Source organism: Sceloporus undulatus, chromosome 4 (genome assembly GCF_019175285.1).
Source record: "Sceloporus undulatus isolate JIND9_A2432 ecotype Alabama chromosome 4, SceUnd_v1.1, whole genome shotgun sequence".
NCBI classification, from domain to species: Eukaryota; Metazoa; Chordata; class Lepidosauria; order Squamata; family Phrynosomatidae; genus Sceloporus; species Sceloporus undulatus.
This window is the reverse complement of record NC_056525.1, coordinates 192,715,567-192,729,404: the sequence shown is the minus strand read 5'-3', so window position 1 is coordinate 192,729,404 and position 13,838 is coordinate 192,715,567. Positions and strand designations below refer to the sequence as shown.

General features: G+C 39.7%; 1 protein-coding gene across 2 annotated transcripts in view; it reads left to right on the top strand.

Moving 5' to 3' along the window:
* Positions 1 to 364: 364 nt before the first annotated feature.
* Positions 365 to 13,838, top strand: part of LOC121929288 (desmocollin-2-like) — a 35,142-nt gene continuing 21,668 nt past the window's right edge. For both annotated transcript variants that reach the window (XM_042464678.1, XM_042464679.1), the window contains exons 1-4: positions 365 to 688; positions 10,796 to 10,880; positions 11,662 to 11,864; positions 12,870 to 12,980. In XM_042464678.1, coding sequence (XP_042320612.1) covers positions 626 to 688; positions 10,796 to 10,880; positions 11,662 to 11,864; positions 12,870 to 12,980 — 462 coding nt within the window. In that variant the 5' untranslated portion in view covers positions 365 to 625. The remainder of the gene's footprint in view (positions 689 to 10,795; positions 10,881 to 11,661; positions 11,865 to 12,869; positions 12,981 to 13,838) is intronic.

The window sequence follows — 13,838 nt, the reverse complement described above, 5'->3', positions numbered from 1 at the left end:
GCCTTTTTGGCTCCTCTAGCGCAGTTCTATGGTCAGTGTCTGTCGGACGTTGACCACAGAGTTGCACTGAGTTTCCTAGAGGGGTGTCCTCTCAGGTTAAAAACATGTTGTTTTTTTGGTCAGTTGTGGATTATTTTTATTAAACCTTATCAAACACTTCAAGTTTTGCACTAGAGTGGGCCCCTGGGATTTGCTGGGGTTTGGTTCCAGAACCCCCAAGGTGGCTCCCAAAACCTGTGGCTTCCCAGACCTCAACTGAGAGGCCCTGGTGAGGCCACTGCCTCGCCCCAGAGTCTCTGCTCTGAGTTGGAGCTTCCTGGTCCCCTCCCTGTCCAAGGAGAAAGAAAAAAGGGTGGGGAAAGAAAGAAAGAAAGAAAGAGAGAGAGAGAGAGAGAGAAAAGAAATGGCCCAATGAAAAGTCCTGGCTTAGGAGAGGCGCTGCTGCTGAGGCTTCTAGAGCCTCCCTCTGTTCTGGGGTGGCTCCACCTTGGCTGGGGAGTCTGGAAACAAACCCACAGGCGCCCAGGTCCAGCCTTCGCAGGCGCTGCTTCCAGGCGGGAAAGGGAGCCTCTCCGCCTCACCTGCCCAGCTCCCTTCGACTCTTTCCCCACCCCTCAGGGGAAACATGGCCCCCAGCCCAAGAGACGCCGGGACCAGGGCTTTCCAGCCCCTTCTGCTGGGGCTTCTGGTGAGTAGGACCCTAAGGGTCGTGGAGTCAGCCTGGGCTGTGGGGACTTTTCAGCCCTTCTTTCCCGCCAGGCGAGAGGGAAGGAAGGGAGGAAGGCGGGAAAGAAGGGCTGAAAAGTCCCCACAGCCCAGGCTGACCAGCTCTGCCCCACCGCCAAGGTGAGGACAAAGCAAAGACCAGCCCCAAACCCTCCCAGGAATGTGAATTCCTGCTTCAAAATGGAAGCCTTGGAGGAATTCCTCCTGGACACTAGGTCCTGAGCCCTTGAGGGAGCGAAGGTCGCGCGGGCTTTTGGCCCAGCCTTGTGGGAAAGGGGCTGAGGAGGAAGGGCAGCCCCTGGGGCCGGCCCTCGCCTGGGAGGAAGGGAGGCTGGCAGCCTCTGGGGAAGGGGTTGCATGGTCACTTGGTCATGATCCGCATCAAAAGTATCCCTCTGTTGCTACTTTGACGCTTCTTCTTGGAGTTTGGAAAGACCCTTTCTCCTCTTTGTTCCCCTCCCAAGGCGTTTTTGGTGTTTTTTTTAAAAAAAGTAATGGTTGCTGGGTGCCCATTTTCTCTTTAGTGCCAGCCTTTCTCAGCCACCTACAAGCCTGGATTGGAGGGGAAAGGTTTTTCCTCCTCTGCCTGCTGCTGCTGCTGCTGTTGTTGTTTTTAAAGAGACAACACAGGGTTTCAGATACAGTTTGTCGCCCTTGTAGGTGTGCCTTCAAGGCGACCCTGACTTTTGGCCACCCTCTGGTGGGGTTTTCTTGGCCGAGGGGTTTTTGCTGTGGCCGTCCTCTGAGGCTGAGAGAGTGTGACTCACCCAAAGTCACTCAGCAGAGCCGAAAGGGGATTCGAACCCTGGCCCCCAGAGTCGTACTCCCAGTGCTCGAACCGCTACTCCAAATGCACTGACACGCGTTAGAGCCTCACATTAGTTTGTGAGCCTCGCAAAGGGTGTCTGTGTTGTTCTTTTTTTGTGGGTTCAATTGTATGTGTCCATTTTGTCTCCCTTCAGCACCCAAAAGGTAGGGCCAGATGTCTGTTGAGGCACACAGCTCTTTCCTTCACCACGCATTGTTGCCGTCTCTTCTATGCACAGCCACTCCTTTTTTTATTTTGAGAAGAAGGGCAGGGGGGAATCCACCAAGGTAAACTATGGAAATATACGAGGATAGCAGACAGGCTTCTCATTATTACTATCATTCTCATTTATTATTAGCCTCTGAGGTTCATTTGGTTGGTTGGCTTTCGAGAAGAGATTGCATGTACTCTGAAGCCAGGGTCAAAGGGCACCTTGATGTTGTTAACTACCCTCGAGTTGACTTTAATTCATGGCGACCCTGTGGATGAGACATCTCCAAGATCCCCTGTCCTTGCTTGCTCTGCCCAGGTCCTGAAGCCTGACAGCCATGGCCTCCCTGGATTGAATCTAACCCTCTGGCATGTGGGCTTCCTCCTTTTCTGCAACGTTCCACTTTTCCTAATATCGTTACCTTTTCTAATGATTCATGCCTTTTCATGACCTGATCAAAGTATGGCAGTCTCAATATAGTCATCTTGGCATCCAAGAAGAATTTGTGTGTGCTCCGTTCTAGAACTCATTTGTGCATCGTCTTGGCCATCCATGGCATCCTCAACACTCTTCTCCAGCACCACATCTCAAATGAGTTCATTTTCTTTCTGTTGGCTTTCTTCACTGTCCAGCTCTTATATCCGCACATGGAGATGGGGAATACAACAGCTTGGGCAAGCCTCACTTTAGTCTGCAGAGTTCTAACTTTGCACTTCATGATCTTGTCCAGTTCTTTCATCACTGCCCTTCTCAATCCTAGCCTTCTTCTAATTTCTTGACTGCAGTCTCCATTCTGATTCATGTGTGATTGTAAGCTGCCTCTATTTGTTCCAAGAGATTACTTGCTGTAGTTGTTGAGAGGGGGATCAAATGATGGATAGCAATCTCTTTTTCCTTTTCTGACCAGTAACAAAAGCAGGAGAAGGCAAGTGATCCTCCAAGAGCTGGGAGGCTCATAGGAATCTCCACTTCTAAGAACTTTTGTTCATTCTGTGAGAAGAATTATAAGGCAGTTTAGCTGCACTGAGTGCCACCCTTATTGCAACATACAAAGGAAAAAGAAAGAAGAAGAAAGAAAAATGGAGTGTTTATGTGTAGGGGCAACACGGGTTGATTCTGCCTTCTCAGAAATACTTGGGACCAGGAGCGTTTTGGATTTTGGATTATTAGGGTTTCTTTTTGTTTGGATTTTGGAATATTTGCATATACATAATGAGATATCTTGGAGATGGGACCCACGCCTAAACATGAAATTCATTTATGTTTCACATACACTTTATACACATAGCCTGAAGGTAGTTTTATACATAATTTTTGTTGTTGTTAACTGCCTTCTAGTCGATCTCTACTCATGTCTGCCCTGTGGATGAGATATCCCCAATACTCCCTTGTCCTCCGCTACTGTCCCCAGTTCTTGCAAATTCATGGCCATGACCTCAATAATTTTGTGCATGAAAAAAAACTGAACCATAAGAAAGCAAAGGTGTCCCTATCTCGGCCTCCCATATAGACAATTTCAGATTTTGGAGTATTTTGGATTTCAGAATTCCAGATAAGGGAAGCTCACCATATAATCTGGTTTATTTTAGCATGAGGTATTGCGAGTATCACTCCTTCAGATACATTTCTACCAATTTGCTAGTGTATCTGAAGAAATGAATTGAAATCTACAAAAGCTCATGCTAAAATAAACAAGTTGGCTTCAAAGGTATTGCTGGATTCTCCCTCTCCCATTTTCTTGGAAACAGACTAATACAGCAATCCATTTGAACTCAGCCTTACAAGTTGCCAGAGATGAATGGTATATAGTTTTGTGCTGGCATAAGGAATGTTCTTTAATTTTATGCTGCCTGGATGCTATGGGATAATGTAGGACAAAATAATGCAAATAGGTGACATTCCTTGAAATAAGCTGTTTTTGCCATGTTCCAGATAGTTTTGTCTGTTTGCTACCCTGACATAATATTTATCTCCTCTTTTTGATGGAAATGTGCTGACTTGGAATTGGTTGCACAATGCATCAGGGAGGTTGTCAATGTGTGTGTGCACCTTTAGTATTAAAATGAGTAAGATTTTTGCTTAAATTAGCTGAAGGTTGGAGTAAGGCATGGCCAAACTCTGGACAGAAGAACATCTTGTGATCTTGCTACATTCCTGTGCCATTTGCTATTAGAAAATTATTGTTTACTGATTTTGGAAGCTAGTTTTTATAGTCAAAGTTTTTTGTTTAACAATAAGTCTAGAAGTGAATGTGTGCTAAATTTAATGTGTTAATCAGCTGTAAGGTGAAATCCGTTTGTTTTGAAGTTTAGTTGAGCCCTTGATGTCATTTATTATTTCTAAAGTGAATTGCATCTACCTCTAATTATAAGTCAAACCTTTGTAAAATACATAATATTTAACCAAAGGAAAAAAGGGAATTTTAAATCAGCTAGTACTTTCTTGTGTAAATAAATACACCCTTTAATGCTGTCAAAAGCTTTTGGAAACATAACATCTGTTGCTTATGGTCACCAGTGTGTGCATACATATAATATATTCATAATGGTTTAACTATAATATATTCATAATTCTCCGACTACTACTATTTATCTTTCCCGTTCCAACAGGCTTCGCCTAAGAAGGCAGAAACTATATGTGGCATTTTTTTTAAAAAACATGTATTTTCAATAATTTTATTAAATATTATCAAATACTTCAAATTTTGTACTAGAGTGGGCCCCTGGTATTTGCTGGAGTTTGGTTCCAGAATGCCATGTGGATACCAAACTCTGTGGATGCTCAGATCCCATTGTATAAAATGGCATAGAAAAATAGTGTCTTCTTATATACAATAGCAAAATCAAGGTTTGCTTTTTGGATTTTTTTTTTGGGGGGGGGTATTTTCAAGTCATGAATGCAGAATCTATCGATACAGATGACTGACTGTATCCCACAGGGATCCATATTTTATTTGAAAACAGTGCTTTGCTGCTTTTTTCAACTATTTTATATGTGTATATATCAATTTGAACTCCTTTTTTAAATTCTGGATAGCCACTTAATTTCAAAGAATTTTAGAAGCCCTCCTTTTGAAGAAATATGCCTTATTTTGTTGAAAAAAAATTCCCTTAGTTTGTGTTCTTCATAGCCCCATATAAGACAACAGAATTTGTTTTTTACTGAGCCATGGCACTTTGTCTGACAACTCTAAATCCAAGACCATAATAAATTGCTCTTCTCTTCAATCAGGGAGGTCCTGGGTCTGAATTTAAAGGACTTAACCAGAACAGTGGAGGACAGCAGGCCTTGGAAGTGTCTAATCCATGTGGTTGTCTTTGGTCAGGGTCGACTTGAGGGCAGTTGACAACAACAACAACCTAATACACTACAGTACTGTTTTTAAATTGAGTTTACCTTGACACTTTTGAAATGAAATGAGTACATCTCTTTCTTGTTTAAGTATATTTGTATGATTACCTATAAGTAGTTATAGCATCACATTATAGTCTGAATTATTTCAAATAAAGCAACATGGCCCTGCAGGTTTATTCTTATTACAGTTGGGTGGGCAACCTAATCTGATAGTCCATACATGACTGATGTTCTGTTTCTCATTCAGATTAATTTTTAAAATGGATTTTAGACATAATAAATTCAGGTGTGCCAAGTTAATAAGATTTTTCTTCCTAGTGGCAAGTAATTTACACACCCTTTATCTTTAAAATAATAACTGACATTTACACCTAATACACCCCCCACACATCTAGCAAACATCAAAACAACTTTATGATGTGGAAATGATAGTGAAATGCCAGATTTGTGAAAAATGATCCAATAGATTTCACTGGAGAATAATTTGAAGTCTTTTTTGAAGTCAGTTCTTACTGGAATGATCAAAATATACTCATTTTTTAAAAAATGAAAGTGTAGATTTGAAAGGATTTGACTAATTTCATGACACAGCAAACCACATAATAGATTGTGTTGGCTGTTTAAATATCCCATTTTAATGAAATTAATTCTATTCTCAAAAATGGAAAATTATTCAGATTTTCAAGATCAAAAGATGTTTAACAGGTCAATTTTGTACCTCCCTACTGAAAAGTAAGCACACTGTGTTCAGTGGAAATGATTTTTAGATTTTTAGATAAATGTTTATGGAACTGTAACCATAATGAGGACAACTGTGATAATGAGATGATGATGATGATGATGATGATGTAGGTTGATGTAATTTTTTAAGCCATGGCAAAATCCTATTTACTTCCATTACATGGGAAGAAAGCCTCATGCACTTCTTGTCAGCATGATGCATTAGATGGAATTCTTTCTACCAGAAGACTTGTTGACGCATGTAGACCTCCCAGCTTGATTTTGTAATGTGCAATAGCTAGCAATTTAATCCCCAAGATGATTGATTTCATTTTTTTTTGTAAATGTGCTGAATGGACGTCTCCTTTTATCTTTAGCATATCTTGCTACTGATCGTGTTTTGTGTAGTAGCCATGCTGCATCCAGTAACATAGAGTGCATGTATTGGTGACATTATGAAGAACTTATCCAGTTGATTTCAATAGGTCTCTTCCATGTATGACTGTGTCTGGAACCTTAAGGGTTTTTTGGACTGCACCATTATTGAAACAAAAAAGCTGTACTGGAATCCACAGCACAGTATAAAGAAATGCATGTAATATACCACTATATGCAGAAACTGCATGTTTAATGTCACCAATACATGCACTATATGTGCATTGACCTTGGAGGGCCTGCTCTGGGCATAAAATAGTGTAGAATGAAACCAAACCAGTGGCATTTAAATCTGAGGCGGTTGTCATGCAGCCCTGTAGATTTTGCAGATTCCAACAGACAAGCCAATGGTGAGGAATGATGGGAGTTGTATTGCAGTGATATCAAGGGGATTGCATGATTCCCACAACTGACTTAAATCAATATAACTTTTCCAAAGAGATGTGGGATTATGTTGTTAAATATGCACAAATTCCATTCAAATCAAAGTATTGACAGATACCTCCCATTCCTAATTTTCTCATAGCACAGTACTTATAAAAGCTCAGTGTTATTAGGTAGTCTTTAAACAAGGCCTGAAAAGCCATCTGTCGGTGATGCTTTGATTGAGAGTTCCTGCATGGCAGGGAGTTGGGCTGGTGGTCTCTTCCAACTCTGTGATTCTACATTTCTGTTCTAAAAGAAAAATATTTCAGAAAATACTAGGTACTTCCTACCTCTGGATCAACAAAGGAACCTACAGATAAAGCACTGAACTTAAATATTTGTTTGAGGCAGGACTGGAAAACTTTAAGTTCTGAAGTCCTGTCCCTGATCATTCATTGGCTATATAAGGTGTTGACTATTAACTTGTGCTAATCTACCTTCAAATTGAAAAAAAATGTACCTACATTAAATATTTCTACTGGTTGAATAAAAAATGCTAATGAAATATAAAATGAGATTTTCACACAGCAGTCCTATGTACCATAGACAGTGTCAGTCCTTTTGAACTCAGTGGGATTCTATGGGACTTAGTTTTTAATTTGTAGTATTATTCTGATAGTTTCATATTCTTAATGTTCTGTAAAGCATCAAGTAAGATTTAAAACAGTGCTCTGTGCCTGAAATCTTTTATTCTCAAAATCAGGCAGATTGTAATTGGGCTGTATATGTGCAATAGTGGTTATTGCTTTCCAAGAGAGGCTCTCTTGAAAATATCATACTGGATATAGTTCATTTTAATACAAAAACAATTTTAATGGCAATAAAATGTAATGCAATTAACAAATTCTGCTACAGTTTACTGTTTGTTGCTCCATTCAGCAAATAATCTCACTTATGTGTTTTGGGTTTGTTATTCACACTATGGAACTGCATTTATGTGCATCTCTGGGAGCACTTGAGATACAAATGTATTTGAAACATATTCAAGGCATGCTGAGTTTTATCCCAGTTTATCCTAGTTATTCATGCTGCCTATGATGCAGATCTTTTTTTAATTAAAAAAAAAACACATCAGGGGGAAAAACGTGATATTGATTATCCTGGGTGAAGTGGTCTTTTTTGGCAGTCCACCCCCAAACACTTATCAGATGCATTCAAAAAGCACGTGAACAACAAAGATTCAACCTGGATTCATCCTGGATTATTTTCACCATCTGAATTGGCCCTAAGAAGAAGGTTCAGCTTCTTTCCCCTGGAGATTTACAAGCTAACTTCTCTAAACCTATGGTTCCACTGAAGTGTTTTATTTTAGTAACTCAAAGGAATACTTTTCTGATCAGCTGAAATCCCCATTTGGAAATATGTTCAAGGATCGAAAAGGCGGGTTATAAATAAATCATATTATTATTATTATTATTATTATTATTATTATTTGTTGGTTTGCTTTATCAAGTTAGCGTTGATGTATGGTAATCCTATGAATGGGAGACTTCCAAAAGACAATATTATTAGCATCCATGCTCATGTCTTGCAAAATCAGAGCACTGTCTTACTTGAATGAGTCAATCTACCTGTCAATTCCTACTGCTTTTGACGTCTTCAAAGATCCATCATACAATACATTAGTTTATTAGCTCCAATGATTCATAGACTGCTGGTGTTAAAATCATGGTGTCACAATGAATGGTGCCACCAAAAAAAGTTGGCCTACGGGGAAGTGTCTGCCAATCATGATTTTCAAGAACTGAAGAGGTTGTTACTGCACAGATCCATCCTATATTTGCCAACACAAACTGTGGTGCTGCCTCTATAAAAATCAGCTTTTTTCATTACAATTGACCTGGTACGTGGCCTTAAGTTGATGATGTATCATCACTATTTCCTTCTTACTTTTTTAATGTTTGCATTCAGAGTCCCTTCTACCTGGTGTACAACAGTGTGAGACAGGACTAATTTTTCATACAGAAATACACTACTAATCAGGGTCTTCTACCCAATTGCATTGGTATTCTGTTTTGGAATGACATTTGGTTCCCACTCTTTCCATTGACTATACTTTTGCAGGCAACAGCAGCCATGGTTTCCTTCCTGATCTAATCATTCTTTATTCTGTGAAGAGTAAAGTTCTCCAAGAGAACACATTGAAAGAACATCATTGGAAAACCTGTTAGATTAGTTGCAATAGCTGGTTTTGCTTTTTGTTTAATGAAATGCTCATCTTGATTTAGAGCAGATTTCGAAATCATGTGGCCTTCGAGTTCTTATAGTACTATAACTACCAGTATTCTTCACTGTTGTCTATCCTGGCAAGGACAATTAGGTTCCACAACAACTGGAGGTTAACATGATACCCATACCTGATTTATAGAACCAGTTGATCCCACTGAAAGAACACAGTATTTGGATTTACCAGATTGTGGAGGACACCGTATTTAGAGTTAGTAATGTCAATAACTTCAATCTGTTGCAAGTAAAATCTTAATTTCTGGGTGGGTGCTTTGCATCTTGTCTGACACCCATCAGATTTCATCTTGGAAAAGATTTTACAGACCCTCCTATGTATGTCAGCCTTAATTAATAAGTTGAATTATTGCCTGCCATACTTGGGACAGAAGCTTTCCCAATATCTGTCTCTCATGTTGACCACAGTCAAACTATTTTATGTTCACAGTTAGCATAGCACCATTTTTGCCTGATGACATGGCTGCAGGAGCAGATCGTTATGAAATGTCCCAAGAGGTGCTTGATCTTCTGCTGACTCTGTGTAAATAGATTGGGTAGGGCTAGATGTGTCTAGATTTGTTGCAAAGTGTTGTCATAATTCCTCCTTTGAAGTCTGGAATTGGATTTGAGAGTATCAGTCAGTTGCTTCAACATGTAATGCCTGTAAGCTTCTGAAAGGTATGAGCAGTACTCCTCTGGTCTAGTGCCCTATATATGACAAACTGTGACAAATAACCAATTCATCACTAATAACAATAATAGTGATTGCCTAAAATATTTGGAAACTGTTTCACTAAGGTCTTACTAAGGGTAGAACATTAAGTTAAAAGGGGAAAAAAGAATCCTTTGGAAAGGCTTGTGGAAGACTGAGGGGCTCTACAGACTGGCACTTTGTACCGGCCTGTATGCACACTAGGGCTGAACGTCCATACACTCAAAGCCCTTGTTGTGCCACCTGGGCGCCATCTTGGCATGTGCCATGGCGTGTGCCATGGTGACGCTCGTCATGTGCAGCACCTAAATGGTGCTGTGCACAAGGGGCATCATCATGGCGTGTAAGCAGAAGCGGTTTCTTTTTGCTCCCTCCGGAGGCCGTGGTGTGTGGTTGCTGTAGCCTCCTTCTGGGGCAAAATCGGGTGGCATGGAGCCACCCATCTGTATAGCCTCTGAATCCTCAGATACCTTCATAATTTTGGATGAAGATCTAGTCAATCCATCAATAGAGATACGTTTTTGAACAACTGTCCATTTCATGTCCATGGTTCTCTTCAAGCATTCAAAAAATGGAAGTGAAGGGCAGAGATGGGGCTATTCTCTCTACTTTGCATCCCCATGTTCATGAAATAGGTCTGCAATGAAACTGTAATCATAACAAACACTTGTGATTTCTTGTCAGAAGCACTTCAACTATGGCCCAAAACACATGGGCAAAATGATGCAGCTTCAGGCCGATGGGGATGTGGTGTTTAGATATTTTATATCTATCTATCTATCTATCTATCTATCTATCCTGCTTTTTGGAATTATAATATATATATATATATATATTTCCAAAAGCAGCCTTGATTTTGCCTGTTATAAAAGGACACCATTGCACTATGCTGTTATATTTAATGGGACTTGAGCAGCACCAATTTTTGTATATGGGAATCCTGGAACTAAACTCCCGGATACCAAGGTCCCCCCCCCCCCCCCCGTACCTCCCATTCCAAGTTTTAGATTTATGTGTACTTAGAATAATGCTTAAAAAGGGCTTCCTTTTTTTGTAATTAATGCTGAACAAAAATTATGTTCTTGGCAAATATTACAGCATTATATTATATCTGTGTCTCTTTTTTATAGTCATGTACATATAAAATAATGAGGATGTAACTATAGTTCTTTCCTTCCAGGTTCTAACTGTACTTTGTGAGGCTTGTAAGAAAGTGACTTTTAATGTGCCTGAGAAAATAGAAGCAATGACCTTAATTGGCAGAGGTAAGAAAACCTTTAAGAATAACCAACAGAACCTCCTTCCTGTTGTTTTTACAATTATATTATTTGTTTTGTTCTCCCTGCTGTTTTTCTCTTGCAACCTAACAAATTTTTGTTTTGAAGTGCACCCTATTGTGTTGAATGAGGCTTATACCTATTTAAGCTTGAAGCCTAGTAACATAATGCTAAAAACACTAGGGTAAAGGACCAACTAAGCATAAAAGTTTATTTTTTTCTGAATATGCATGCAAAAGATTATGCTATTAGCACAGGGATTTAATATTATATCAGCACTGAATCTAAAGAAAACCCACATATGAAGAGATCAATGAAAACCAGCAGAATTACCAAATAATAATAATAATAATAATAATAATAATAATAATAATAATAATTTAAAAATACAGATTCTTTCCTCTATTAGTGGGCAGATCTATTTATTTATTTGCTTTTAGATGTGTAGCTTTTCCCACCATGAGGATTCTGGTGGATAGGAACCAGACTTTACCTGGCATGGCCGAGAAGAACTCTAGTCATTCAAAGCAATGTCACAACATCCGAGTATGCAACAGTAAAAATGTGAAGCTGAACAACTTCCATGTATAATCCTATCCTAAAACATTTGGCTTTACTGGATACATTTTCAGAAGTAGGAGTAGTTGTGGTATCCCAAATTATACAGAGGTTATATTCCTGTACATGCAGAAAAAGTTAGTGATACAAGGAATTCTTTGTTATATTGGTTGTTGTTTTTTAACTTTCATTTTTACAATTCTTTTTCCAGTAAATCTCATGCAGTGTCTAAGGACTGCTGACCTAATCAGCCCAAGTGATCCTGACTTCTTAGTTCTACAAGATGGTTCTGTGTATACAAGAAATGCCGTTTCTTTATCTTCTGCAAAGAAAACTTTTACTATATTGCTTCAGGATTTGCAAGATAATCAACAAAAGAAAATACATGTCAATTTGCTGTCTCACCCCAAACTGGTACATGCTGTTTATATCAAGACTCTTTGTAAACATGTGTGAGTGTGTGTGTGACAGAGTATTTATTATTTTTATAAATAAGCAACTTTAGCTGCTAAGAAATGTCATGTGTACTGATATTTGAATAGTAATCACTGCTTTTCTCAATCACATTTAAATTTATTTGCAGTGCATCCTAGTAAAAACTTATTGTGGGACATTTTCTGATACCCATAAGAATTCCAGTACATTTCTGGGTATAAAAATGTATACTGTCCATAGCAGTGTTTGTACTTGGCATCCACCTACAAATCCAGAATCAGAAATTACGAGGAGAAAAATAAGAAACTAAACCAAACACTTCTTGTATTTTGAAGTGTTTCCTGAGCCAATTGAATCCCACTGTGCCCGTAATGGAAGCAATTTTGATTTCCTCCAAATGGGATTAAACAACTGACAGCTACAGCATGTCACTTCTGCTCCTTGGCATTTTGTCTCCCCCCCCCCCCCCCCCCCCCAAAAAAAAAGGAAGGAAAGAAAAAAAACATAGCATAGGATGTTAAAGAATTTATTTGCTTGAGTTGTACAGTATATTATGAACCAAATGATAATTCCATTTATTAGGGGATATAAAAATTCTGCATGTTTAAACCAGTATTTGTGTATGTGCAAAATCAGGTATGTTCTACTGAAACACAATGTGGAGAACACCATTTGGAATGAAAGTATTATTGCTTTATTTACTGTAACTATGCTGTTGTAAACTGGCACCAAAGCCTGTGTCTCTCCAGCCCCCTTCAACTTCTTTCAATGCTGATGCTGCTAAACAGTTTTCAGTTAGACAAAGAACAAGGAGGAAAAGGGGCTAGACAGGTATAAAATGACTTTGAAAAGGAACGTCTTTGTCCGAGGCTTTGTTAATCAAGGTATGCCTATATGTGTGAGAGGGATGAACAGGGAATGTAGTCAAAGCTACTTGTTACTAGATTATATTGCTAATATTTCTTTTTTTTTTTTTAAACCCAGACACACAAAACAAAAGACACTGTTCTGAGGCGAAGTAAACGAAGATGGGCTCCTGTTCCTACTACTATCATGGAAAACTCATTGGGACCTTACCCATTGCAAATTCAACAGGTATATTTTTATAAAATAGGCAGATTATGTTGAAATGTCATTTCCTATTCTACCTGTTGAAATTATGTTATATGAACAAGATGATTAGAAGAAAACTTAGGCCTGTTACAGACTGCCAAAATAAAGCTGCTTCGGGTCTCTTTGGAGGTATGCTATTTAAATGATGCATGGGTCCTAAGAGTCCGGAGGTCGCGCCAAAGCCACTCTCCATTCCTAAGCACTGGAGTACAGCTTTGGTGCAGCTTCCGGATTCTTAGGATGCATGCATCATTTAAATAGCATATCTCCAAAGAGACCTGAAGCAGCTTTATTTTGGCAGTCTGTAACAGGCCTAAGGCCCTGTCCAGATGGGCCCTTTGTGGTGCATCCACAATGTGCTAGGGTTGCCTTGGGGCGGTGCATGCACACGCCCCGCAACCCTAGCACATCATGCATGTGCGCACCATACATACGGCACACGCAACAATTACGTCGCAGCTGCGCCGCCGCTAAACGGTGCTGTGCAGCGTTGACGTAACTACGCCGTCTTTGGCGCTTTGTGGTGCTGCATCAGGAGCCACTTTTGGGAGCTCCTTTTTTGCTGTGCAGCTGTGCCGCACAATTTGTATGCTGTGGCGCAGCTGCACAGCAGAGAGAGGTGCCAAAGAAGTGCCTATTTTTGGAAGTCTGTACCCCGCCTAAGTTATGAAAATAATTGTGATTTGAATTTTGTAATTTGCGACAGAGCCCTCCCTCCACTGACAACTGTCATCATCCAGCCTGGAGGGAGTGAGGGGGTGGGTAGGGGCTAATTTTGTATTGCAATTTTTACTGTACACCGCTATGATCATTGCGGAATAGCGGTCTATAAATAAAACC